Genomic DNA, 26,725 nt, shown 5'->3' with positions numbered 1-26,725 from the left:
TGAAAGTCACAGTTTTCCAGTGCAAAGCACTTTGTCAAAAAAAACCCCTCTCAACCACAGCAGTAATACCACACATTCTTGATTCTGATGGGGTCATATGGTTCCTTCAATTCAGTGGGTAGGTTGAGACAAATACTGGTAAAATACTGTAAAATACTGGTGTCTCACCCATTCTGGCACTGTTCTGGCAAGTGTTGGGACACATCATACAGGGCACTGAGACTGCACCCATAGTCAGAAGTGCAAGTTGAAATTACATCTTCCATGGTGTGTGATCCAAAGGATCTGGGGACTGACCTTATGCTGAGAGACTGTGCTGGGCTCTGGCTTGGACAGAGAGCTGCCACAAGCTGTGTGGGAGGACAAGGAAATGCTTGGGAAATCCCTGGCAAAGACCGAGAAGAGGAGAGCTCTACACTGAGCAAATTACCCCTGGTATGCCTCTGAAAGGCAAACCCAAGCTTCCACAACTCAAATAGAACAGCTAAAATGTGACTGTGGATCTGTCTAATCAGTTAACATTAAAGTACTGAAAACTCTGGTCAGCTGCCTTCAGTGGGTTTTTGAAATATTTTTCCCACAAATCTTCCTTTCCTCCTTATTGCAAATAAGCTGGGACTCACTTGTAGACAAGAGCTTGGTACAGAGAGGTGAACAAAAAACTGGTTGGATTCATTAGAAGCAAAGTGGAATGACAAAATGTTGGAAGCATAAGCAGCCAGCCTATGAGACCAGCTTGCTTACAAAAGCATCCACCACCAGAATATTTAAATTCAGAATGCCAAAGGTAAGGAATGCTTCCTGTAAGCTACAGCTACTTGGGCTCTCTCACTGTAAATATGAACAAGTCAGACATACATTGCTTTTCACACTTCCTTTCTGTAGGCAGCACATACTTCTTCTTGTAAATAGTGCAGCTAAACTTCAGTTTCTCAGCTGATATTACTGCCCTGCTGAAGCCAGCAGACTTGAAAGCTAATTCACACTGCCAAAGTATCTGATCTGTTTTCATTTTGCTTATTTTCTTCATAAGCACTTGATGCTTTTTATTCTGCCACTACTTCTGAAGATTTTAGAATTAATAGTATGCTATCTTTCTAGCCCTGTGTAAGTACTAAAGCAATATATTGCTTTTATCAGAATTATCAATTCTGATATGTCAGGAGTAGAGCAAGCAACGAAAGGGCTCTTCCAAGTACAAACCTATTTATTTGCCACTTCTTTGTGTGCATTCTTATCCCTGAATAAAAGTCATCTCTACTGGAGATGAAAACACACAGTCTGCAGTCTTTTCTTGGATATTCCTAATGAACACATGGGGGGAAGGCGTGCTCTGAGCCCAAGACTTTTACACTAGCCAGACCAGCAGACTCAGGCCCAGCAGGAAAGAAGGCAACACTCAGTAAACCTGGTTCATGCAGAGGCTGCAACTTTATTAAATGTAAACCACATTATGGGCTTATTTAAATTAATGGTCACAGTGGGTGCTCAACACCTCTGAAAGACTCTGCACTAGGGTTAGCTATAAAATTTTCCATCGAGACTCCTGTGTGAACGGGAGCTGAGACTTCTGACTAGTAGAGCTTGCCAGAAAACTGCCTTTCTGTGGGAAATTTTTCTTGATAAAATGTTCAGATTTTGGTGCTGGAAAAATAGAACTCTTTTCCCCCCCAGCAGTCCTTCTCATAGGAATCAGTCACCAGCTGCTCATTTGCACAAGCCCAAGTGCTGTGTGAGGCATTCTTGCCCGATCACCTCATTTGGGTGTAGCAGAGTCCAGTGTACCAAAATGCAACACAGGAGCAGACAGACCACCCTGGACATGGACATGCACAGAGCCTGCCTCAGGAGCCCTGGATTCCAAGGAGTAGGGGGAGATCAGAGCTGAGTGCCATCCCCTACACCCTCCACCTGCACTCAGTGCTCTGACAAAGAAAGCCAGGAGGATGGGAGGGCAGGAGACTCCCTCATGTCTCACCTTGGTCAAGGGGACCAGAAGACAGGGACCACAGAGGGACTTGCCTCTGCCACACTGGGCATGCAATCAAGAGACAGCTTCTCTGAACTGAGTCACTTAATTCTTCTGGACTGGGTGTTTCAGCTTTCTTAAAAAGATATTGTTTTCTAGGGGGTGGGGAAATGCCTAAATTTTATTAGCAAATTAGAACCGCTAAGACTGGCTAAGGGTAAGAAGGAAGTGGTTGAACAACAACTCATGATGCTTATAAACAGTGAAAACCTCTTCAAAAGACTCAGATTAAAACCAAAGGAGACCCTTTTCTGGTTAAAAAACAAGAGCACTGTATTGTAATTGGTTCTTGCAAGAAATAGAAACATCTTAACTGAGTCAATGATGATTTTCTGCATTATTGTAATGCTCAAAGTGTCAGTGTTCAACGATTGCTTTCAGCTCATAAAAATTAATTTCAGACTTTTAAACATCCAAACCAATAAAGCTACATAGAGAGAATGTTTGTCATTGAAATAAGAATTATCCCAAATACTGAGCTGGAGCAACGTCTGTAAAAATGACAGAAATGTTGCTGAGTCATTTTAATAGCAAATAAATAAATATACAAAGAGCATGAAATTGTGGCAACTAGAAGATTCTAATTAGAAACTAAAGAAATTAAAATAAAGAATCACATAAATTGGCACACTGAGTGGTGCCAAAACCTAATATATTTATACACAAATACTTATATCAACCTACACTTATGCTTTCACATTTCTCATAACTCACAATTTTGTAGGTGTAAAAGAAAAAAAAGATTGAGGATGACCTGGGATCACCTAAAAAATGTCTTTTGAGCTGAAGTATTTTATTTTCCTATTTCCATTCATTTACAATGACAAGATAATGATTCACAGGATCACTGATAAACAGCAACTGTGTCCTTTTTTATTTGCTTCCCAACACTCCTGGAAAGCTTTATAGTAAACAGTTTAGAAGATAATGAAAGGTAAAACTTCCATCTGAAAAGGTTTGATTCAACAGAATTATTGGGACAATCACTTAGGTTAAGTGTTTAGCCCAGAGGGCAGTATAAAATTTCATCAAAATTCAAACCATGCACAAATGATCTCAAACTGCAGTGTCTATTTATACCACACAACATGTTAGTCACATTTTTCACTGAAGATTGAAAGTAATGATGAAGCAACTGATAAGGATGAAAGACTGAATATGTGCTATGCCACCCATGTATAATTCAGTTAGTGGCAAACATGGATTAGAAAGTATTCTGCAACAGCATGTGTTTTCCAACTGCCTGAGAAAAACTGTGAACCACTAACTAGGGGAAAGGGACAGCAATGAAACCAAAAATATTTCACACACACAAATTACCCAGGTAAAGAAGAGAGAGTTATTCAATCAGTGGGTCAGCGATTCAAAGACAATGAGAAATACAAATGTGGATCAAAAAAATATTACCATTTTATGTCTTTTAGATTTTGAGTTTCCTTAAAAAAAAAAAAAAAAGACTTTCTTTAATCCAGAGAAAAAAAGCAGTGAAAAAGGGGTCATTTTTCTAAAGATGAAATCTTCAGATTTTGGTGAATAAAACATACAGAAAACTTCAGTGCAAAATCTCCATTAAGAGTGCAAAATATGTCCTCAAACTCTAGGAAAAAAAATCACAATGGAAGTAAAGTTTACAGTCCTTTTTTCCAGTTGAAAGTTTTGATTTGGTCATTTTGGGAGCAGGATTAAGTTAAGGATTAAGAAAAACGTCTGTGATTTTTCATTTTAATCCTAAACAAAGACAGAATTTTTAGTGAAACAGAAATAACAGCTATGGTACATAATGTTATTTATCAGCTGATTATGGATCAGTCCCTTAGACTGTATCAGCTATGCTCAGACACTTGCTGCAGATTTTGTCTGAACTATTAGAATCAGATCCATGCAATTACACTGACCTTGAGCTGAAATCCTGTAGTTGCTAAACGGCAAATCCAAATTCCTTGTTTTGTAATTCTGTAAGTAGCTAAGGCACTGGTTGAACTAGTAAAATTGTCAAGTCATGCTTCAGAGAGTTTGCAGCACAGCACCGAAACTGCACAGTGGAGGATTAAACACAAACCTAAGCTGAAAGCCGTGTGTGGGGCTGTGTTTTTGTGCAGCAGCATGTTGGTCTCAGCAGATTCAGGTTATCACCACTCCAAGCACAGCTAGGTGTTAATGATTTGAACCTGCCTTTTGGGGGGAGGATGGGATTAGAGGAAAACCTTCACAGATATCCTGAGGAGTTATCTCTGAGTAAAAGTCATGGGTTAAAGCTGGAAGTAGTGGCAAGGGGAGATGAGAGCTGATATCTGTGGTAGCAGGGTAACATCAGCAGAAGAGATGCCACTGAAAAGTGGAGGGAGGCTAAGTGGTAGAGGACCTTACAAATGACTGGGAAAGATTATAGTATGACAGATGCCTCCAATGATAGCTAATTTAAATGCCATTAGGTGCATTATATTTCACATGCAGACAGTCTACAGGGTGATGGAAAGCGTTACAGCAGGTTAGCATGAAAGTTTATGCTTCAGTCAAAGCAAATTGTTATCACTTCAGTGGAAATGGCACTTCAACAGCTTCCCTCAGCTGAGGATCTGCCCCTCGGTGTTACTGCAGCATTTGCTGTCTAGCAACATACTCAGAGCAGATGCTAAAGGTGGTGGACCTTAAGCAAGTTTCTGCTGACTCATTGCCCCCAAAAGAAAAATTATAACTAAGTTAATGAAAGTTCCAAGCATTGTGCAGTATTTTTAGTTTATTTTACTATTCTACACTTTCCGATTTTTTCCAAGTGGGTATCATTAACTAAAACATTTTTCCCAGTTAGGAATTTTACATGTTTTACATTTAATGTATTGTTTCTGTTCTTCCAATGAAGTCTAGGAAAATGGCAGAATGAAGCCTGGAGTTATGTTTTTTTGAGCTGATTTCCCTGTAACATTAGTAAACAGTTTGATGCATCATGTCACTAGTAGCACCATTCTCTCTTGTCTTCCCCCATTTAATGAAAATCTGTGAAATAAATGCTAAAAGGCAGTACTGCTGGCATGACAAATTCCAAGCCAATAAGTCTTGCAGTTGCCAAGATGTAAGCTCTGAAGCTTGGCATTTGGCATTCGGGACTAGATAACCTTCCTATAGTAACTACATTCACTGTATCTACAAGAGGGATGAATAAATCAACAATAATTGAACTACTAAAAGTGTCTAATTTCCAGAGTAGTGCTTCAAGCAACAACTGAAATTAAAAAACTGTTAAAACACAGCTACATACCCATACAATCATGTCATGAATGCACTGAAGCAAAGGTTAACAAAAAAGAATGAATATGCATTCTTTGCTAAAAGTAGCATTCCTTGATCTACAGTAGTGATGAACTGTATAAATGTCAGGTCCTGTCCAAGTCCCACAGAGCCTGGCATTCCCAGCAGCAAGAATTTTTTATTGTTCCTGTAACATTACTCAAAGTAGGGAAAAGGCTATTCCTGCTGCATGTGGAATGCAGTCCCTATTCTTGAAGCCTGGCACTGTTTCCAAAGTTAGCAATGATCATAAACCCTTGAAATATTGTTGGTATCTCCAGCGTCTGATCCAAAGCCCAGCGAAGGCAAATGGGAAGATTCCACATGGCCCCAGTTTTCTGTGGGCCAGACTTAAAATTTTACTTCTCCTGTCACTTGATTTCAGAATTTCTCACGTTGCCCAAGTCATATCTCATTGAATTTGCCACCCACCCATCTTTTCTCTCGGTGATAATTTTTATTAGAAAAATGCAGGTCTGGAAATCTTTAGGAAAATAACTAGCACAGTAGGTTAAACAGACTCAGTGCTTTAGAGAAATAGGATTGTCTAATAAACAAAGCTTTTAATGTAACATGTTTCCACACTAATACACAGGAGAGAACCTACCACTGGGACACCAGCCTCCTTTGGAAACTGTCTCCTAGAATTAATTCAGACTGATTAGCATAGCATGGATGCCTTCACCTGGGGAATTAACTAAAAATAATAGCCAATTTACAAATGAACTGGAGCAGGCTTTTTAATCTCCCATGACTCCACACTACAGTCACATCTCTGTGACTGCCACACAGCTGGCATTCAGCTTTTGGGAATACACAATCAAAAGGAATTGCTGGAAGGTACTGAGATGCTGAGTGGAGTCATTCCTTGGGCCACTGTTTGGACAGTCCTGCTATGATCACAGTATCAGTCTCAGGAACTGATTAAAAATACAGAGGAAACATATTTCCATCTAAAGCCATGAGAAGACCATTTGATTTCCAGGATCAGTTATTTATTTTCTTTCAAAACCTCATATCTCAAAATCCAGTACTTATTCAGTGCTAACCATAAGGAAAACTATATAGACACTACGGGTTTAAAACCTTTAATTTATTACATCAGGTTTTTTTCCTGAAAGTTGAGGCATAACCCATCATGGAGATGCTGGTTCTTATAACTATTCTAAGGAAAACTGCAAAGTATTTAAGAGAGTTTTTATGTGCTTATGTATATAAGGCATGTGCAGATAGGGAAGTATTTCTCCACGAGCACCGTGCAGGATAGTGAAATGCGTGACAAACCAGACTGAATACATATCTTTCACCCTCTGACATTTTGTAGGTCAAACTCTATATCTGATGTATGTACTTTAGGACAGAGAAAGAAAGGCATATTCTAAGAGACAAGAGAATCCCTTCATTCCTCAAAATTCCTGGCACATCTAAGGATAAATTGAATACTTGTGGTATGAACATTCATCCAAGTGTCTTTTAGAAGATGAGGATCATGATACAATGTTTTGAAATGGAAATTATTCCAACTTTGAAATACTATAACTTACCAAGCAACCAAAGACACTCAAAGCCACATGCACTGCATTTAACCAAAATGCAAGGCAAATAAAAACAGTTATCCTGCATACAATGATACACATAATGGTTAAAGGTGGCATTGTTTCCTCTACATAAAGCAAGCTTCAAAGGGAAAAGTAATTTTTGGATTAATGGGCAAACAATGCAGAACAAATTACATTAGTAGTTAGTTAAAAGCTCTGTAAAATAGCTTGCCCTCTATTTCCGAGTAATGGAACTGATGAAGGAATGGAATTTTTTTTTTTCCAATCCCCAACTCTCTTCCCCTGCAGTGGTTTAGACTGGGAATTAACAGCCAGGAAGAGCATCTCTTCACACTGTGAGAAAGACATAGCATTCAGTACAGCTGCAAGAAAGAATAGCTGAACCAGGAGTTTCACCATTGTTAATTCCACAACGCAGTCTGGAATGTTTTCAGTCATTAGCTTTCAGCAGATACCTAAACCAAAACCTGGGATAGATTTAGACACCAGGCTGAAAATCTTACGAAGACAAAGTACACCAGAGGGTTACCGAGTTGTTCAAAAACTGAGCTCAAGACAGTGAATCACACCATCGTAAGAATTAAGCATGACCACGGTAAATTCCTCACTGGCTGGACTTCCTCTTAAATCAAAGGGCAGACAGACTGCATTTTATTCAGAATTTTGTAACCAGACTCCCAAACCTGGCAGTTTGATTTGAATGTTCAGATCCAAGGCCAGGCAAATAGCAAGTCCTCCCTGTTCTCTTCTGCCCAAACCTGACTTTGCCAGAGAAGGAGATACTGTATTCTACCTAAAGAAGGACAAAATAGAAGGCAAGAAATATTGGTTCCATTAGGTGATTGAGGAGGAACATTTTGACTGTCATACACAGTTTTCTCATCACCTCTGAAACAGGAAACAAGAATCACAGTTAACAAGGCCCACATTTGCCCAAACTTTCCTGCCCTTTCCAGCTTCACCATCACAGCTCCTTGTTCCCACCCTTTGTGAAGCATCCCAGCTTGTACCGAAAACTTGTAAAAGCAGAGACCCTGCTAACTTCTCTGGCTGTTTTGTCACACATCACTGTATATTTAATAATAATTATGCCTCTGCAGAGGTATTTTATTCTGATAAAATCAGAACTATCCCACCAGGATCTTCAGCTACTTATTCATTTTGCTACAGGCTACAACAGGAAGAGTTAGAGAATTTACTGAAATAACAAAGTCATTTTACATACATATGGTCTATGCTTCTGTGCCACAGCAGTGACAGATAAAAAGCAGCCATCTATCATATTTTTCTCTCCACACTGTACTCAATAGGATCCAATGTGTGGTACCCATTTTGCTACTAATGCACATGCATAACTCCCACTTATTTACTGTAGTGCCCTGAAGATGTGACAGTTAGCTATGTAATGCACTTATTATTTTTATTCATTCTATTCATTAGAGATGACCATGTATGGCACACTTATAGCTTCACTTTTCTCCAGTAGTCATCAGTAATGTCATCTTTTCTAGCTCATGAAAACAAAGTGTTTATTAAATGACAAACAACAACCACATCTCTCTCAACTCCATGTTTCACAGCCAGTTTCCCAAGTCTTCTACTCTCCTATGAGGCTGAACAAACCAAAAGGCAATTCAGCTAAGTCAGAAAGTGCTTTTGTGCTGAGCAGGAATCCAAGCTGAATCGTGTGAAATGCCTGTGAGGGAGAACAGCTGGCAGTGCTGTCTTGAAGATATTTTGACTGCACTCACGGAAAAGGCTCCAACAACTTTGCGAGTTCACATTGCTCAGTTACTGGAGACTCAACATTTTCCACATTTAAGAAGAGAAATTAGCCATTTATTGTCAAAGAGCTGCATAGTAGTCATACCCAGTTTTCCCCCAACAGTTATCAAATTTCAACCATATCCTTTCACTTTCACCAGATAAGAATTCTCTAAGATGGAGGAAGAGAAAAAAAGAGCATTTTGGTGAGGAATTATAAACACACAATCCTGGATGGGTCTAGGTCAAACTGTGAACTGCTTCAGCACTGCAGAGCATTTTCCCTGCTCTTTCAGCTCCATTACTCATAATCAGATGTCAACCACACAATTCCCTTGACAAGATCTCTAGGAAAACTTTGGGTCTGTACTGAAGTTGTTCGATGACTAAGCTCACTACTCCTTTCTGCTCAAGAACATAAAAGCCAATACAAAAGAAAAAAAGAGCACCAACCAACCAGACAATCATCTCCCTGGTAATTGTGACTCCTCAGTCACTGACAACTCTCAACTAACTCTTTCTAATTTCTCTTCTCTCCTGCTAGAGACCAGCTCTCAGCTGATGGAGTTCTGCAGCTCTGGAACCTGCAGGAGAACATGCATTGGCTGCCAACTCTTTCCATCATCCTGAACATATAAATAAAATTATCATCAAATATAATTGCACTGATGTCCATAGGTAACTGCAATAGTACATGTTTCCCCTCACCATAACAATATCCAATCATGACAAAATTTAAGAGTGTGCATACATATTGGAGAGGTTTGCAAAAGACTCCCAGAGAAAACAGTTCTTAGTAAAGACTCATGTATTTTCATGAGTCCTCACTTTTTTCATTTATTTTCGGTCCTTAAAAGTTTGTTTCCTATTTTTTTCCCAGCAGTTTAGATTAATTTTGAAATTATACTTTTTTTGACTTCAAAATTTTTTCTAAACAATTTATTTCTCATTCAATTTTCACCACAACACACCAGAAGAGGGAAATAATTCTTTCATTGCACAAGAGAGAAAAGAAATAAAATCTCTGAATGTGTGCAGTTCATTGGAATTTGCCCAAATATGAATTAAATTATATAATAAAAGAAGATACTGACAACTTCAGAAAGATTAGAGTGCACAGGAAAGATGCCATTGTCATATTTAATTATTTTTCCATAGAATAACTTTCCAAAAAGTAAACTTTTCTTGTAGCAGAAAAACTTCCCATGAGACTAAAACTAAAGCAAAAACACAGAAATATGTACTGGACTGCTGTAAAAATTCAATCCCCAAAGATTTGAGTACATGCACTAAAGTAAACACCATCTAATACCTGAATATGTTAAAAAAACCAGACCAAAACAAAAATATTACTTGTGTCCTGCTGAGACTTGCCTGCAAAAAAAAAGTCCCACAAAGTCTTCAGAATCAGGGAATTGTGCTCACAAAACTAAAGCTTAAGTCTTTTCGAGAAAAATGTGTGAAAGATTTGAAAGCATTTAAAGAAAACAGCGGGACTTCTGATTTCTCCTAAGAGTTCAAGCTTGGCCTGCCTTTAATTACATTTCAAAATGGAATTAGAAACAATGAAACAGGGTTTAGGTGGACTATCAGAAGTTACTGAGAAATTTTTAAAAGATTAGCACTTTTTAAAGCAAGCAATAAAGGGTTATTCTGGTTTTCACAAAGGAAGTTGAATGTCCGCTCTTAATGGCAGTATTTTATATGTAGTGCATGAAACAGATCCTACTAGAACAGCTATAAAAAACTGCCAAAATCTGACCTTTGATTTTAGGTAAATGTTACATATTTGAATAAAAGGTTGCATTTATAGGCAGCCACAGAATTCTTTTCTTTTTTTTTTTTTTTTTTTAATTTTAATGAAATCTTTAGAAAAGCTCAAGGGACAATCCAGGGCAATTTTTAACAGGCAATGCTAATTTTGAACAAATTCAAAACACTCAAACGAGGATTTTCCTCTAGTGCAGGATTCATCACCCTCCTAACTTGGTATAAATTCAATCTGTTCTGTTTGTATGACATAAACAACAAGCAGCTTCACAGGAATGAGGCAAACCATATGTGAAGGTGTTTTAGAAAGCACAACAGGGAATACACCAAGCAAAGAAGCATCTGCATTTATTTCAATGTCAAATCACATGTGTATTATAAAGGGAAAGTTTATTGTCTTTATATACAAAACAAGTTTACTGTATTGTGCTCTTAACAGTTAACTCTTCCTGCCTCTCAGTATCCTCCTCCATTTGGAAATAAAATTGATAAAATTCCTAAAGTCCACAGGTGCAGTGGCAGGGTTGTAAAGGGGTCTTCAACCTTGTTCACCCTACCCAGGTTGTGACATGCTGCCAAGACCCTATTTTATCCTCACCACCCCCTTCTATCTCTCTTGAACAAGGGCTGCATCTGCTCCTGATGGGTGCAAGTGAGAACCAAAGGCTGGTCCGACGCCCTGGATTCCAGACATGCAAGAATATGACTCCGGATAGGATTTACCAGCTTGTCTCCTGCATCAAGATGCTGTCTGGTCCTGCACGGGTGCTGCACTGACCAGCCTGCAGCTGAGCCACCACGGGCAGCACATGGCGCTGCTGCGTGGGGCGCTGGGCACTTCCCCACAAAAGGCAGTGCCCAACAAATAATTGGTTTTATAGAAGCTGGCCAGAGTCAGCTCAACACGTTTGGAGTAGAGGAGAAAATATTTCAAAGCAGCATTTAGCCTGGGTAGGAGCTACAGGCACGTTGTTAAAAAGTTAATTGCACGGAGACAAAGGATGATCGTTACTTTTATATTAGTGTGTAATGTTAACCCTTGAGAGCTGTGTTTGATGATGAGTTGCTGGCAATTGAAACTGCTAGTTTTTATATTTAAACTCAAGCCTGAAGATTCCTAAAGACACAGAAAATGTATGTCATTATCTTCTTTTTTTTTTTTTTTTTTTTTTTGTATTAAGACAAATGAAGGTTTTTGAAATCTGGGGTTTTTTCACATCTCCTCTAGAACTATACATAAAAAGCAATGTTAAAGCACTGAAGCGTTAAAATTATTTCTCACATCTGTTTCTTTATACATGTTCAGGAAATCTGGCTTTATAGTGACAGACATGAAGAACATTTTTTTCCTCAAATTTTGCTTCTTTCAGAGAACAGAAGAAGAGAGACAGAGAGCTTCTGAGAGCAGGTTTTGCAAGGTCAAAATTTCTCCAAACTTTCCTCCTTGTCTCTCAAGGCTACAGATGTCACCTGTATTATTTAGACAATAGTCACAAATAATATTGATGTTCTGCTGCAGATTACACAGGCTTTTAACTCCAGGAAGAGAAAGGAGTTTCAGCCATGCTGTGGTGCAAGGCAAGGTCCTGGGGTGGGCTCTGCAGAAGGCCAGTGAAGCACTTGGTGAGTACCTGGCACCTGCCAGGCTGTGACTGCAGCTGACCACCTCAGCAACAGGGGTGGCCCTGCAACATGCAACCACACCTGCCTGTTGCCTTTAACCTCTTTGCCCCCACCTTATCTTTTGGACTCATCCCCCTCACCCTCAACTCAGTGGACCCGAGCAAAAGCCTGCTGCTCTGAGCAAGGCTGTACGTGGGGACAGCGGGAAAGGCACTGGTGAAGGCTGTGAGGTGGAAGCTGAAGCCTATGGGCTACTGCAGCCAAAATGATCTTTTTATTACATATGCATATAATGCCCACTGTAAGGAGGTTTGACTATGGCCTACGGATGTGAGACACCATTGCCAAATTGATATGAATGGAAAAGGACAAGCCATGCTCTAGCAATGGAAGAAAAAAAATTACAATTATCAGAAAAATATTTGTGATCACAAAAGAATATCTTGTTCTTACTCACCAATCTCCCCTTTGGCAAGCCTTAAAAGAGAAGAGCATATGAGAGAAGGAAAAGAAGAGAGAAAAAAATCATTGGGAGAGGCAGGGGGTGGGGGGGAGAAGAGAGAGACTGAGACAGTGTATACTTTTAACTTGTCACAGTGCAACACTAGCTTTTAATTAATATAAGGTATGTACAGCTTTGAAGACTGCTGGTCATACAGTACTTTATGATAAATACATTTTATGGGATTTTGTTTCTAAAGAGGATTTTGTAAAATAACCTAGCCCAATAAATGATTTACCAGCTGCAATAAAAGATCAAGGAAATTGCTCAGATTGCATCTTGGAGCATCTAAAACTCTGAAGTTTATGGAGATCTAAGCTCCCCCCAGATCTACAGTGCTATTAAAAATTTTTGTAGTAGCTAATTATTTTGCATTGCATTTTTAAAAGGTAGCAATTGTAGTACAGAGGAAGGTCTGGAAACAGACAAAGAGGAGTTGATGCCCTTTGATGGAGAAAGTAGGCGAGAAGGAAAGGAGGAGACAGACAGAAATGAGTAACAATGGAAACATCATCCTGGTACAGTAACAAATGGAATTAACAACTCACAAGGTATCAGATTCCAGAGTAAATTACCTGAATTAACTCTATAGTTAAGAAATAGGTTATTAATACATTATTATATTATATTATTATACATTCTTTACACTACATGCTATGTGTAACACCTATATTACTTGACCAAAAGTGGAGTAATTTCATTTTCCTATTTTTTTCTTTCTGATAAACAGGATGACCATAAGTGAAGCAGGAAGCAAAGAGATTCCCTCTAAATTCTGTTTAGTTCTAATGTCATCGAACTTGAACATAACAAATATGTAAATATGGCAAATACTGGTCCTTATTTCCAACAGGATGATGGATGCAGTAAATAGAATGGCATATTGAAATAACATAATACTGGCCTCAGTTAGGACAGGCAGCACCCTGACACATGCCTTGTTGCTTTTGTTTTGTACCAGGAAGATCTGGTTCATACCCTGTAACTTCCTGTGTTCAAATATAACTCTGCCTGCCCAGAGAATCCTGGCAAAGTCAGTGTCCCTGCAGGGATGGGGCTCAGGGACAGCTGGGCTCCCTAGGAATGGACAAAGAAAAAAAAAATAGAAAACAAAATGGAAGAAAGGGCAGATATTTTCTCTTATGCCCCAAATCAGAAGGTGAGGTGCATGCCAACAGAGATAAGTGCCTCTCTCCTCTGCTTCTCCAGATACCCTGTGCAATGTCAAAGGCTATGGAGTTCAAAGTCTGGGGCCAGGCTGATTAGGGTGAAGATGAGGCCCTTTCCCAATACTTTTAAGCAGAACAGCTTTGAAAAGAATAAAGGGTCAAAGCTGCTAACTTCAAAGGTAGACAGAATCACAGAATGGTTGGGGTTAGCAGGGACCCTAAAAGCCTAGTTCCAAACCCTCTGCCATGGGTAGGGACACATTCCACCAGACCAGGAAGTCCAGGGCTCCATCCAACCCGGCCTTGAACACTTCCATGGATAGGGCATATACAATTGAATATCAATTCTATCACTGTAACTGTGCAAGACACAGAAGAGAGAAAGTGAAGTTCACCACTGTAGAAAGCAAGCACCTTGAGATAGATAATTGATGATAATTTGGTTAATTTAATTTGAAAATTGAGGTAGGTAAAATGAAACAGTGGGAGCTGGCAAGGATGTTTGGATGAGCACTGCTGCTCTAAAATCTACTCTTATATTATGGCCAGGATGGGGGAGTCCTTAATTGTCCAAAATAACCATAATTAATCCAGCAGAATTATGAAAGGCTAATTATATGAGTGTGTGTTATTCTCCTGCCTGATTTATGCCTTCTCTAGTATTCAGGGTTAATCACCTCTAGGGCTGAGTTCAGATTACCGCAGTGAAAATGCACTTTGTGTCTGTAAGGTCTTTACCTGACTTCCTGCCAATTTTAAAGGCACCAAGGCAAATGAGGGCAGGGCATAGACAGCACTAGAGATGGTGAGGGCTGCTTGGCTTGCTGGTGAGATAATCCTGTCTCATATTTTGATAGGGAAGTGATTTAAAATTAAATTTTCATAGACATGCACCCTATTCTGATGTTTGTTTTCTGGATGCTTAATTTGAAACTCTAGGGGCTGATTTGGAGAAGATTATGGGTTCCAGAAATGTACATTACATCTGGATTTTGAATATTCAAAGCACAGTAGGGAGCTATATGAAAGATTATCAGATCATTTCATTTAGTAAAGGATTAGGTCTTCATTGTTTTTTACTAATCACAAATAACTGTCCAACTTTTGCAATTACCTAGAAGATGATATTCCAGGAAATATAATTATAAGTAAATGAAAAGATTTCATTTTGATGTAGTCTCTTTAATTTCACTTTATCTATTCATTTTAAGTCATTCCCCATATGTGCATTTTATAAAAGAGAACAGTAATAATATTTAAAGTAACATCCAAAAAAGGTAGTGTATTGCTCCTAAAATGCTGAAAAGATTTTGCTGAAATTCTTTTTGCCTTTATTCCCCTGACACAGCCTCTCAAAACAATGTAGCAATGTCAAAATTGCATTCTCAGACAAAAAGTGCTTCTAATTTTTCGAATTCATCTTCAATCATATATAATACTAAGAAGTCCAAGAAAATACCATGGGTTTTGTGTTTTGTTTTTTAGAGGTTTTTTAGCCCAATAATTTTCATCTAAAGGTAGAAGCCTCTGTAATACACATATGGCAAGGTGAACTTTCGGGTTGTGAACCTGTTTGATGCTGAGAACGCTTACCACACAGAAAAAGTATATTTCTCCAAGTCTTCCAAATAAAAATTGCTGTCTGCAGATGTTTTCCCTTCTTCTTGGCTTGCATTGTTCTCTGGACCTGATTTTAATTCATAACATTGGTCAGGTGGGTTATTCCTGCTGACCTTTAAATGAAAATAAGAAACAAGTTAGAATACTAAGGTAATTAGCTGGACACAATTAACTAGCAAAGTAAGAGGTGGCGCCACTTTCTCTGTTTTGAATTCTAGCTCTGTTTTCACTCTATAACAAACGTGGGAAACAGCAGTGGCAAAGCTGCTTTGAGTATGTATTCAAAACACTTTGAATAGACTAGCCTATTTCACTTGAAGGGACCTACAACAGGCATCTGAGGTGCAATTCGGGGCTGACCAAAAGTTAAAGCATGCTGGTAAGGACACTGCCCAAATGCCTCTGACAGGCTGGGGGCATCAACCAGCTCTCTAGGTGCCTGTTCCAGGCTTTTGGCCACCCTCTCAGTAAAGAATTGCTTCCTGCTGTCCAGTCTGAAGCTCCCCAGGTGCATCTTTGAAACATTCACACACGTCCTGTCACTGGATACGAGCGAGAAGATCTCAGCACCTCCCTTTTCCACCTTCTCTCCCCAGGAGGCTGAAGAGAGCAAGGTTCCCCCGAACCTGCTTTTCTCCAAGCAAGACAAGTCCTCTGCCATTCCTGAAAGGACATGCCTTCCAGCTCCCTGTTTTCCCCTCCTCTGGACACATCCAAGGACCTTTTCAACCTTCTAAAATGGTGGGGCCTGGACCTGCACACAGAATTGATGAATTGATTTCTATGAATTGATTTGTGCTCCAATGGGGCTGTGACAAACCCTCTCAAGGAGGTGCAAGCTCATGGTGACACCAGCAGTCAGCCACTCTTCCTCCACGTGCTTGCTTTTTCCAGTCTCGGACATCACGCTCTGCCAGTGCAAAAATCTGGATGTAAGTAAGCCCTATGGAAGGAACTGACCTGGGAATTGAGTTAATACTGTTTGGATTCTTTCTTCTTCTTTCTTTTTTTTATTAATTGGGTTAGCTCTCAGCTGGACCCATTCTGATCCAGGCCACTCTGCCCCAGTTGCCAGCGCAAAGGAGAGGGACAGTACCTCATCTTTCAGTGCTGGTGCCAGCTTATGCTCATTTAAACTACTCTATGAGCTACAAAGTAGAGGATCCTGATCTGTGCTCACCCCTGGAACAACACCTTTGCACGCACAGGGTCTGATTCTGCTCTGGCATTGCCTCTCTGAATTGGCTACCAGATTCCCTGGATGTTTGGCAGCACTGTCCCTGGACAGAGAGCCAAACATCACTTCCACCAGGAGACACAATGAGGTCATAATTTACCAGACAAACAACTGCAGGTGACTTCCATGACGATATCCATTAACACCTTCCCAGGCACAATACCAAACTCTGCTAAGGGTTTGCTAACATTTAGTGAACAAGTCCAGAGAGGACACATGGACGGATGCATTGGTGCAGTCACATCACTTTACACTTTGCTAATTATGAAAACTACAAAGATTTTTGTTTAGATCTGCTGGTTTTACATTTTTGGTTTTGGGTTTTTTTAACTCTGTAAACCATTTTGCTTTAAAAGGTGAATTCGTATTCTGAATCTTGGATTACATGGATCTCATGCACATTTTGGATTTCAACCAACACTGCCCAGCTTTATTCCCTGGAAGACAAGGTTTCAGAATCCGTAGTGTGTGCAAGGTGCTTTGTTTACACTGAAATTTTCTCCATTCAACTACTCCCGTGCAAAGTACATGTAAAGACATTATTTAAGACAGAAATCCCAAAGGTGTTAAGGAGTATTATAAGTTAATTTCTCTGAGATTGTGTTTTCGTGTCTGAGGTACAAAAAGCAGGAACTCAGTCATCTGCATGAGGTTGGCATCATAACCACAGAATGTGTCTCACTTCTCTCAGAAGTCACTGACTGTGAGCATTCTCTCTTTTATTGCTACCATCCAATATCTTAGTACATGCAGGGTTTGCACACTCATTGCAACAAAAGCTGAATTGTTGCTAATGCACTCAGAATACACTTAAAAGGAGAGTTTTGCAACTCTTTAGATGAATTTGGGTTGGGAGGGCAAAGCAGAGAAATCTGTATTCCCCAAAATAGTTGAGGTCGGATTCAAAGACCTTTCTCATTCCTTTTTAAAATGAAATAAAGTAAAGTAAAGTAAAATAAAAAAATAAAATAAAATAAAGTAAAGTAAAGTAAAATAAAATAAAATAAAATAAAATAAAATAAAATAAAAACATTTAAAAATTCAAAAATAAATAAAAGTAAAGTAAAAGTTAAAAAATTAAAATTTAAAAATAAAAAATAAAAAATTAAAAAAAAAATAAAAATTAAAACATTTCAAAATAAAAAGTAAATTAAATTTTAAAAATTAAAAAATAAAATCAAAATCAATTTACAAAATAGAAAAATTTTTTAAAACATTTAAAAAAGAAGGGAAGGGAAAGGGAAGGGAAGGGAAGGGAAGGGAAGGGAGGGAAGGGAAGGAGGAAGGGAAGGGAAGGTAAGGGAAGGGAAGGGAAGGGAGGGAAGGGAAGGGAAGGGAAGGGAAGGAAGGGAAGGGAACGGGAAGGGAAGGGAGGGAAGGAAGGGAAGGGAAGGGAAGGGAAGGGAAGGGAAGGAAGGGAAGGAAGGGAAGGGAAGGAAGGGAAGGAAGGGAAGGGAAGGGAAGGGAAGGGAAGGGAAGGGAAGGGAGGGAAGGGAAGGGAAGGGAAGGGAGGGAAGGGAAGGAAGGGAAGGGAAGGGAAGGGAAGGAGGAAGGGAAGGGAAGGGAAGAAGGGAAGGGACGGGAAGGGAAGGGAGGGAAGGGAAGGGAAGGGAAGGAAGGGAGGGAAGGGAGGGAAGGGAAGGCAGGGAAGGGAAGGGAAGGGAAGGGAGGGAAGGGAAGGGAAGATAAAATTTTAAAATTTAAAAATTAGATAAAAAAAGTAAAAAAATTTAAAAATAAAATAAAAATAAATAATAATAAAAATAAAGATAAAAATAAAACATTTTAAACATAACATTAAAATTAAATTAAATTAAATTTTAAAAATTAAAATAAAATAAAATCAAAATAAATTTACAAAATAGAAAAATTTACAACAAATTTTAAAAAATAAATAAGAAGAAAAGCAAAGCGAAGCAAAGCAAAGAAAAGATCTATTTACAAAAAGCAAAGGGACTTCTGAGGAGAATAAGCATGAACTTGAACTTGTGTCTTTTTCTTTAAGTATGTTCTTTGCATTAATTTGTCATTATTTCCTATATACAATTGTTTGGTAAACTAATTTTAGAAGATGCTATCTAGAGTTACAATTAGGCCCAAATTATATAAATCAGGCCAAATGCCTGAATCTTGAACATGCTAAAACAAGGTTTTTTCTGAACATTAGAGATTCACTCACACCATTAAGAAATGAGGGGCTCTCACAGCCTCTGAAAGGAGATCTCACATGCTCACATTTCTTTTGTGCAGAAGGATTCTCATAAGAGGCTCAGTTCAGAAATCTATTCAAACATGTCAATAACTGTAAGCTTTGAGTCATTTCAGTGAGACCAAAGGGACTAGACAGTGCTGAATTGCCCATGGTTTTATGCACCTCACTGAAACCAGGTCACTTTAATGTGGCTTTGAGAGCCACCCACAACTGAAGTTCCTATAAGACTCCGGCATTTTGTTCAAAGGCATTGTGCTATTATGGGATTGTAGGAAATGAATTTCACTCTGCCACTCCCATGGGTTGGGCCGGGTTGCTTTGCCCATTACACCCACTCCATCGGTCATTGAATCATCCCTCCTCTAGATATGAGGCTGAACACACTCACTCATGCACACCTCAGTCTGCAGCTAAATCTATATGAAACTCTGTTTTCTTCAAGTTACCTTTATCTTCCTGAAGAAATAAAACACTTGGAAACCTAGACATTGAAAGGCAAGGGAATATCCAGCTGGCCAATCTGTTTTTGCTCACAAATGTAGATCATCACTCTACTAAAGCTAAAAGTTGTAATTATAATCCCCAGCTATTGAGTATGTGTGCTACACTGCACAAGGTTTTGGGTACTCTGAGTACTGGGCAATTAAAAGGAGTAAAAATGCTTCAGAGTGTATCTAGAACAGGGTGAGACAAATTACCAGAATTATTAATTGGAATGTTCATGCTTGCAGTTCATTCACTGCAGCCATACTGATTTAAGGACAGAAGTAGAGTAACACTTACCAAGAAAAAATTGCAACTATCATTGGAAAATACCTAAATTAATAATATAGTGCAGAGAGAAGCAATTTTCAAGAATACAAATTCTTCTTTGTGTCTCACTTCTCAGGATCTACCTTAAATCTGAAAGTTTCAGTAGCATCTCACCCTGAAAGTGTTATCATATTGCAGATAAAATTCCATGGCTACTTGTACTGAGGACACAATATTTGTTCACAACTTAATGATGTCTTTGGCCAGGATACTACAGAGACAGATACTAAAATTTTCTGATGGTCCTCTGCACAAGTACACGAGAGCTTGAAGCTTATGGATGCATATGGAACATATCCCATGTTTACACATTACTGAAGTTATATCATCCTGCAGCTTGATCAAGCTCCTGTTGTTTGATTGCTTGGTGGTCTTTTCTCCTTTGAAGTTTCATTGCCGGAGAGATAACTATACAGGAGACAGCAATACACCTGGTCATGGGAGCCTTATTGTGGCTACTAAAAAATTCACAGGGATAGATTAAAGAAACACAACAACCAGAGCAAGCAAGACCACAAATCATTCTCAAATGACACAAGCTCCAGTGGCTTCTCTGTGAGCTTTAAGGGAGATGGTGATGTTCCCATCAAGACCAGTACCTTGTGATGTTCTTCTTGGACCTCCTTCAGCCAAAACGAGCCACAGTGCTTGTCTGCATTGCCATGGCAATCTTGGCAATCTTCTGTAAGGAAAAAAAAAAAAAAAAAAAAAACAACAACACAAACAAAATCAAACAGAAATTGTTTTTACATTTGTGCTCAAGGTAAACCTCTGGAAAGGATTCAGCTGGGTTTTGGTCCCTCTCCCAATAAGATGCTGACTAACTTCAGGCTGATAATTTTTCCCCCTTCATCTGAGTTATAAATAGGTGGCGATTTCTCTCCTACATTTTGAAAGTGTTAGTATGATAAATGCAGAGAAGACTTCAGATGCTGTGGTATTGGAAATACCAATTGCATAGATGAAAACCAGGGAGAAAATTAAAAATAAAGAAATAATAGATGCGAGAAGGTATTTTAAACATCCTGGGAAGTGTTCTTCAGAAGAGAAAAGGAGGTTAATTTTCTTATATGGGTATAGTTGTGGATCAAGAATGAGGCACAGGGACATGAAGTACTAGAATAAACTTTTCTTAGAAAATAGAAGTCATGCATCCCTCAAGCTTCTGAAAAGCAGTGACCTGTGGAATGAACAAAAATGTACTCCCACATCATAGTAAGCAGTGGTGTGGCAAAAATAAAGGTCTGTATTGCATGTTTTAATGTATGGCACATGGAGAATAAGCAAAAAACACACTTAACAACTATTTCAATTTTGTTCTTTTTAAGATATTATGAGTTCCATACAGTAAAAGGCAGCCAAGCTTATTTAAAACCACAGTACAGGAAGGATCTGCTCTTAGGTGTTACAGTGGTTGATACACAATGTATGTACATACCATGTCACAGTTTTAAGTCTGAGCTGGTTCACACCTATGGATATATTTCTTACTTTCTGCATATAGATACACTCATGTAGAGGTGTATCTGTGTGGAGGAATGAGGAATTTACAGATTTTTACATCATCTGGAGAGAAAGAAGAGGCCTACTGAAATCAGCAAGACAGCTTAAAGTACTGCTGCTGGGTATGTCACGAGTGTGCACACATGCAGTATAACCTGTTCAAACTGTCTCTACATATTTTGTATATGGGATACCTGTATGGACCCATAAACACACATTAAAATATAAATATACCTTTGTAAAGATGGTTCTTGTGGTTTTCTTTGTTTAATTTCTCTTCTTCGGTTTTTTTTTCCCCAGTGCACAAAAATGGGTTTCCAAACAGCCTTGCTGAAATGATGAATACTTTAACAATGTTTTTGGAGTCAAATGAATAAAGCAGTAATTATCTTGGCAAAAAAAAAAAAAAGACAATAAAAAGAATAAAGAAAACAATAATATTCTACATTTAAGAAATGGGAGGGAGAAGGAACTCAAGTCTGTTATTTAATCATGACGTACTCTTTTATATTTTATTTGTAAGGCTCTGAATGCTCTTTTCTTTCTATACCACTGAGCTCATTACTTTAATTCCTCATAGATTTCTCTGAACAATTTTTGCTAAGCAAAAACACAATGTAATTCTTCAATAGCTGTAAGAGTAAGAAGCTGCTCAAATTAAAGATCAATAAAAAGTACAGAAAAAATCTGTATGAAAATAAATAAATAAAAGAGGAGATGGGAAATGCCTGCAATTAGACAGGATGAAAAATCTAAAAAGAAATTAAATTTAGTTGTAATACATTTCCCATTCTTTTCTTCATGAAAATTACTACTGAAGTGGGTTTTTTTTTTCTGTAATTTAAACGTTAAGCTGCCAGATGTGTGTCTCATGCTTGAAGAGTTGAAGCTTTGCATTATTTAGCATATTAAGATTCACAGAATTTAAAAAAGGGCTCCTTTATTGCCTGGAGGTTCTAATTAAGTAAACCTTAGCCTGGTACATTTAAAACTTGCAATACAAGAGATTTTACTTCCTTTTTTTCTCGGTAGCCAAATCTCATCAATATAATAAATATGGAAAATACTTAAGATGATACAATTTTTCTTTGGCTTGAGGAATTAAACCTATCTATTATTTTAAGAAGTTTTTAATAGAGGCCAGCAATCAGAAAGACATTTAAAGACTCCAGTCTACTTTTTAATCATAGGAGTTGCTCCTACTTAGTGGTTGGGGGAAGGGAATGTGTCTTATAAAACTGAGCTGTGTAGAAATTTTCTTCCACATGCAAAAAAAACAAAGCAGTTCTGAGAGAGAAATGAGAACCACACCATTCTTTATTATTAAATTGCATTTTACTTTTTTATAACTTTTTATAATTGACCACAGAATCCTAATAAAGCATTAATTAGCTGCACTATCAGCAATTTCTCCATTGAAAGAGTTGGGACTGCTGCATCAGAAACTGTAATAGCACAGAAATTCCTTTGACATGGAGTACCCATAAATCATACCTTAAATACAGTTATTTTTGCCATTTTAGAAAATGTCAAAGGTGTCAACTTTGTCCAGATATAACACTTAGCAGTGACTATTTTAGTAAATTGACTCAAAATACATTTTGTTCTCTGACAGGGAAACATAATTTCATTCATGATAAAAATGAACAATTTGTGGAGGAGAAAACAGCACCAAGAAAGAATGATCAGAGACAGGTACCCTAGCTGTGACAAAGGCACAGTGGCAGATGCAGACTCTCTGTTAATGGGTTTATTTGGAAGTCAAGAAACGTACACATAAAAGCAGGAAAATATGATTACACCAGAGCATGGAAAAGGCAATAAGATCCTTAACCCAGAGATATAAATCTGTGATCAGCTATTAATAAGAAGTCCAGCAGAATAGTTTAAATGTCTACATTCATATAAGACAAATAGGAAAAATAGGGTGGCATTTTTTCCCACCATTGTGGAATGGGTGTGACACAACCAATGTCTGGATTTGGAAAATTGTGGTGATAGGAAGGTTATTTGCAGACCTTGACAAGCTGAGAGCAGTCATTTTTGGGTGATATTAAGTCCCAACCAAATAGTTTAGATGCCACACGGATCATGCCTGATAAGGGATACAAAGAAAGCGTTACCAGTACAAAATCCCTGAGCTCTTCTGGGACTTGAGTTTTTAAAACACCATGGAAAGAGGTTGGAAACAAAACTATTACTGCTCTCTGTTACCTTTCTCCACACCAGCCTTCTCAGGGCAATAGCAGAGCATAGTAGCATGGCCTTTAAAATCACCCTTTAGAGGGTGTCTTACTGCTTCCAAACCCTTGGAGAATAAAACTCATTTTTTACCCTCTGCCTTCAGTCTGGAAGTTATCATCTTTGGTTATGTCTTCTGTAACAAATACTGTGGTGCAAGAGGAGTGAACCTGTAGGATGGAACCAAGGTTTGGGGTGACACCACTGAACAGTGGGGACCCCACTCTGTGTTGGAGATTTCATGTCAGACCAGCTTTTTAGTCTGGCCCTGGTAACTGATGGCCCTGAGATTAATACCTGAGATGTACATTTAAAGTATATCCCCTTGCTCAGCTTCACCCTAAATGCACGTAGGGATGATACTGTGAAATATTTATTATTTATGTATGGGGGGCATGGGGAGTCTAAATTATTTTTTTAAAAATATGGGCAAAAAGAAATCACACAGCTAGGAAATTACCTTGCACAAGTTTGATGGGAACTACTTCTGATTTATATGGGGCCAAAGAAGAGAAGTACAGTGCCTTCTGATAGCTACAATCTCTCTTTAAGTCAGTAGGAAAGGGATTTAGAGTGGTACAATCCAAGAGTGGAGCAGAAGACAAAGAAATCACCCCAGTAGGGACAGAAAATAAGATGAAGATCCTATTTAGACTCCTTTCCTAGTAATGCACTTGTCTATGGGAAATCAAATAGCTTGGCAAGAGCTGGAAAATGGAAGAGTTTGGATTCTGAGGATTTCAGAACCAGAAGCAGGATCTGACTTAGATCCTAATTGGAAAAATCAATGCAACCCTTTATGCAGTCCTGCTCAGAGAAGGAAAAGACCAGCACAGAAAGAAGTTTCTGCCATATGAGGCTCTGCATCTGGGGCCCTACCAGATGCAGAGCCTCATACAGGTTTTTTACCTGTATTAAAAAATGAGGCCCAAGCAATCTTCATTTTATAATATCACTTTGTTTCCTTTAAAGTGGCACCCATGAGGAATTACCAATGAGAACAGCCTTTTTTTGGCTTGGTTTGTTTTTTTGTTTTGGTTTGGTTTTTTGGGGTTTGTTTAGGTAAATATTTTTGCATCTGCATACAAATTTTATGTAGAAGCAAACAGCACCTCAGTAGGGAAAGAACATTATTGGAGTATAAGGGGAAATATTACAATGAAGATTCACTGTTTTTCATAAAATTGTTTCTGAAACACTTGTGAGCATCAATACAATCCTCTCAATGAAACAATTTCTCACTTATATAAACACATTTTAACAAATGTAAAGCCTTCTCTCCAAAGGCAATGATAAAATTAGAATGAAGCTTGTTTTGTGTTTGGTAGTTTGATATTGAAGGACCATTTTAATAAATTCTGAATACAGTTTTGAGTGTTATCTGCTGCTACTGTAACAAGCCCCTTGGTTAGCCTGATGCCATCTTTGCTTAGATATTGTTCTGCAGCTTTGCTCTGACAGAAGTGTCTTTTGATGTCAAAAAAAGACAAAATTCACTTCCCAACATTTCTCCACAAATGCAGGAAGGGTGTTGAACTTGAAATCTTAAATATGAACAATATTGAACATCCTATTTTCAATACTCAGTTTGTTTTAGAAGACAGACATCAAGCAAAAGATTCCTTCTGAGGTAGAAGATCTGAAAATAGGAGCTAAAACTTCATCCTGGGTATGCCCTAGAAAGGTGATAGAATAGAGAGCTGAAGGAATCACAGAGGTTCTGGCAAACCCCAAAAATGAGCAGAATGCCAGCTGCTTGTAACAGATTGACTAAGACTAACAATATTTATGAGAAATATTTCATATGTTTCCAGGGGTTTTACTTGTGGTGCATGCATAACTGGGGGCTTTGAAAAAAAAATTAGGCTTCATAAGAGAGAAAGGCTGGGGATAAGGTGCCTGCCAGGATGAGTATTGGAGGAGAAAAAAATGCAGGCACTGTTGAAGCTTCAAATTAAACATGCAGTACAGCACAAATCCTAGTTTATATGTCATCCTGCAGAAAGTATCTGAGGATTTCAAAATGAAGCTTTTTTCTCTCCATCATTCTGAGTGCAGATAATGAGTTTAGTGGTGACATTACTGACAGTGTTCCATCACAGAAGACCTATGCTTTAGTGATGTGACTTTTGAAACAAGTTTTCATTAAAATAATATGCAATAGATGCAGTACCAGAAACTGAGCTCATCAAGGAAAATTTCTGTTGTGTCTTGAATAAAGATAAGCAAAAAACTCTTTTCCCCTAATTCAAAGTGCATGTATATTTTGGAGATCTGCTTGTAGTTCAGGTAGGTTCAGGTAAACACAGAACTTTTTTTTTAATTTTTTTTTAAGTCCTCAGTCAATTATAGTATTATCTCTTTCATATACCTAGTCAGATGTGATGATGATGCAAAAGAATGCCCTTTGAACCTTGCTTTGATAAAGGTTGTGGTAATTCAGTACTTTCCAAATCAGGCCACTTCTGTAACTGCATCATTTCAGGGTAAGAGGCTGCCTTGAACTGAAAATGTGGGTTCTAAAATGCTGTGTTTGCCACTGGGTCTCTGCCAAACTCCACATAAATATTTTGAATAAAAATTCAACATGCTAGTTTTAGATCTAGATAAACATTAGTGATGGGAAGAGGGGAGAGGGAATACCTGCTACCTGCACAATTAATAATTGGGTTTTGAGACACACTCTAAAGGTGGAAACATCCAAATGTTGGCAAGGAAAAGAAATCGGAAAAAAAAATTAAAAGCAGATAAAAGCAAATGTCAAACACCACTAGGCATTATTTTAAAACCCTTTTGCTCATGTAGGCTACTTATGTTTTTACTGTTTTGAATATTTTAAGCTGCTTTGCACAACTAATATTGGGCAAATGAACAAAATAAATTTCAAAGTAGATTCTACTAATGTAGAAGTTGAACAAAATTTCTAAGCTAGGGCTCTGTTTATATTCTCAGAAGAACCAAAATCTAGGAAAGACATGTTAGGTGTTGATCTTATCAGGACATGTAAAGGGAACCTTTGAAAGACTGAAAATTATGATTACTTTTTTTCTGTAATATGCTTAACATTTTTCCACAAACACCCTTTTAACAAAAAATGACACCATCTCTATATTCTATTTCTTACTCATCTATGATAGTCAGTATCAATATTCAGCATTTATGAATCCTGTCTTGGCAATGCCATACTAGCTCCTACATCTATTTGTGCCCACTAAACATGAGATACTCAGCCCGTGTATAATAGGAGATGCATAATAGTTCTAGCCTTCCCGGACAGTCCACAGAGAAAGAGGGCTCCAAAGAAATTGTTTTTGAATGACATTTCATGGATTGCTGTGAAAGGGAAGTTGGCATTTGCTTCAAAATAACATTCATCCAAAATTCTACTGCATTATTTC

At 38.2% G+C, this 26,725-nt stretch overlaps 1 protein-coding gene across 6 annotated transcripts in view; it reads right to left on the bottom strand.

Annotated features, from left to right (window-relative positions):
• LOC103815122 (uncharacterized) overlaps positions 1-26,725 on the bottom strand; it is a 181,577-nt gene that overhangs the window by 71,259 nt on the left and 83,593 nt on the right. For 5 of the 6 annotated variants that reach the window (XM_050970698.1, XM_050970699.1, XM_050970701.1 and 2 more), the window contains 3 exons: positions 21,321-21,416; positions 20,183-20,265; positions 15,295-15,434 (listed from right to left, as the gene is read on the bottom strand). In XM_050970698.1, the coding sequence (XP_050826655.1) occupies positions 15,295-15,434; positions 20,183-20,265; positions 21,321-21,416 (319 nt within the window). The remainder of the gene's footprint in view (positions 1-15,294; positions 15,435-20,182; positions 20,266-21,320; positions 21,417-26,725) is intronic. The other variant, XM_050970703.1, reaches the window with a different exon arrangement.

Source organism: Serinus canaria, chromosome 2, assembly GCF_022539315.1.
Source record: "Serinus canaria isolate serCan28SL12 chromosome 2, serCan2020, whole genome shotgun sequence".
In the NCBI taxonomy this organism is placed as follows: Eukaryota; Metazoa; Chordata; class Aves; order Passeriformes; family Fringillidae; genus Serinus; species Serinus canaria.
The sequence above is the reverse complement of the archived record's forward strand: the minus strand, read 5'-3'. Positions and strand labels throughout refer to the sequence as shown.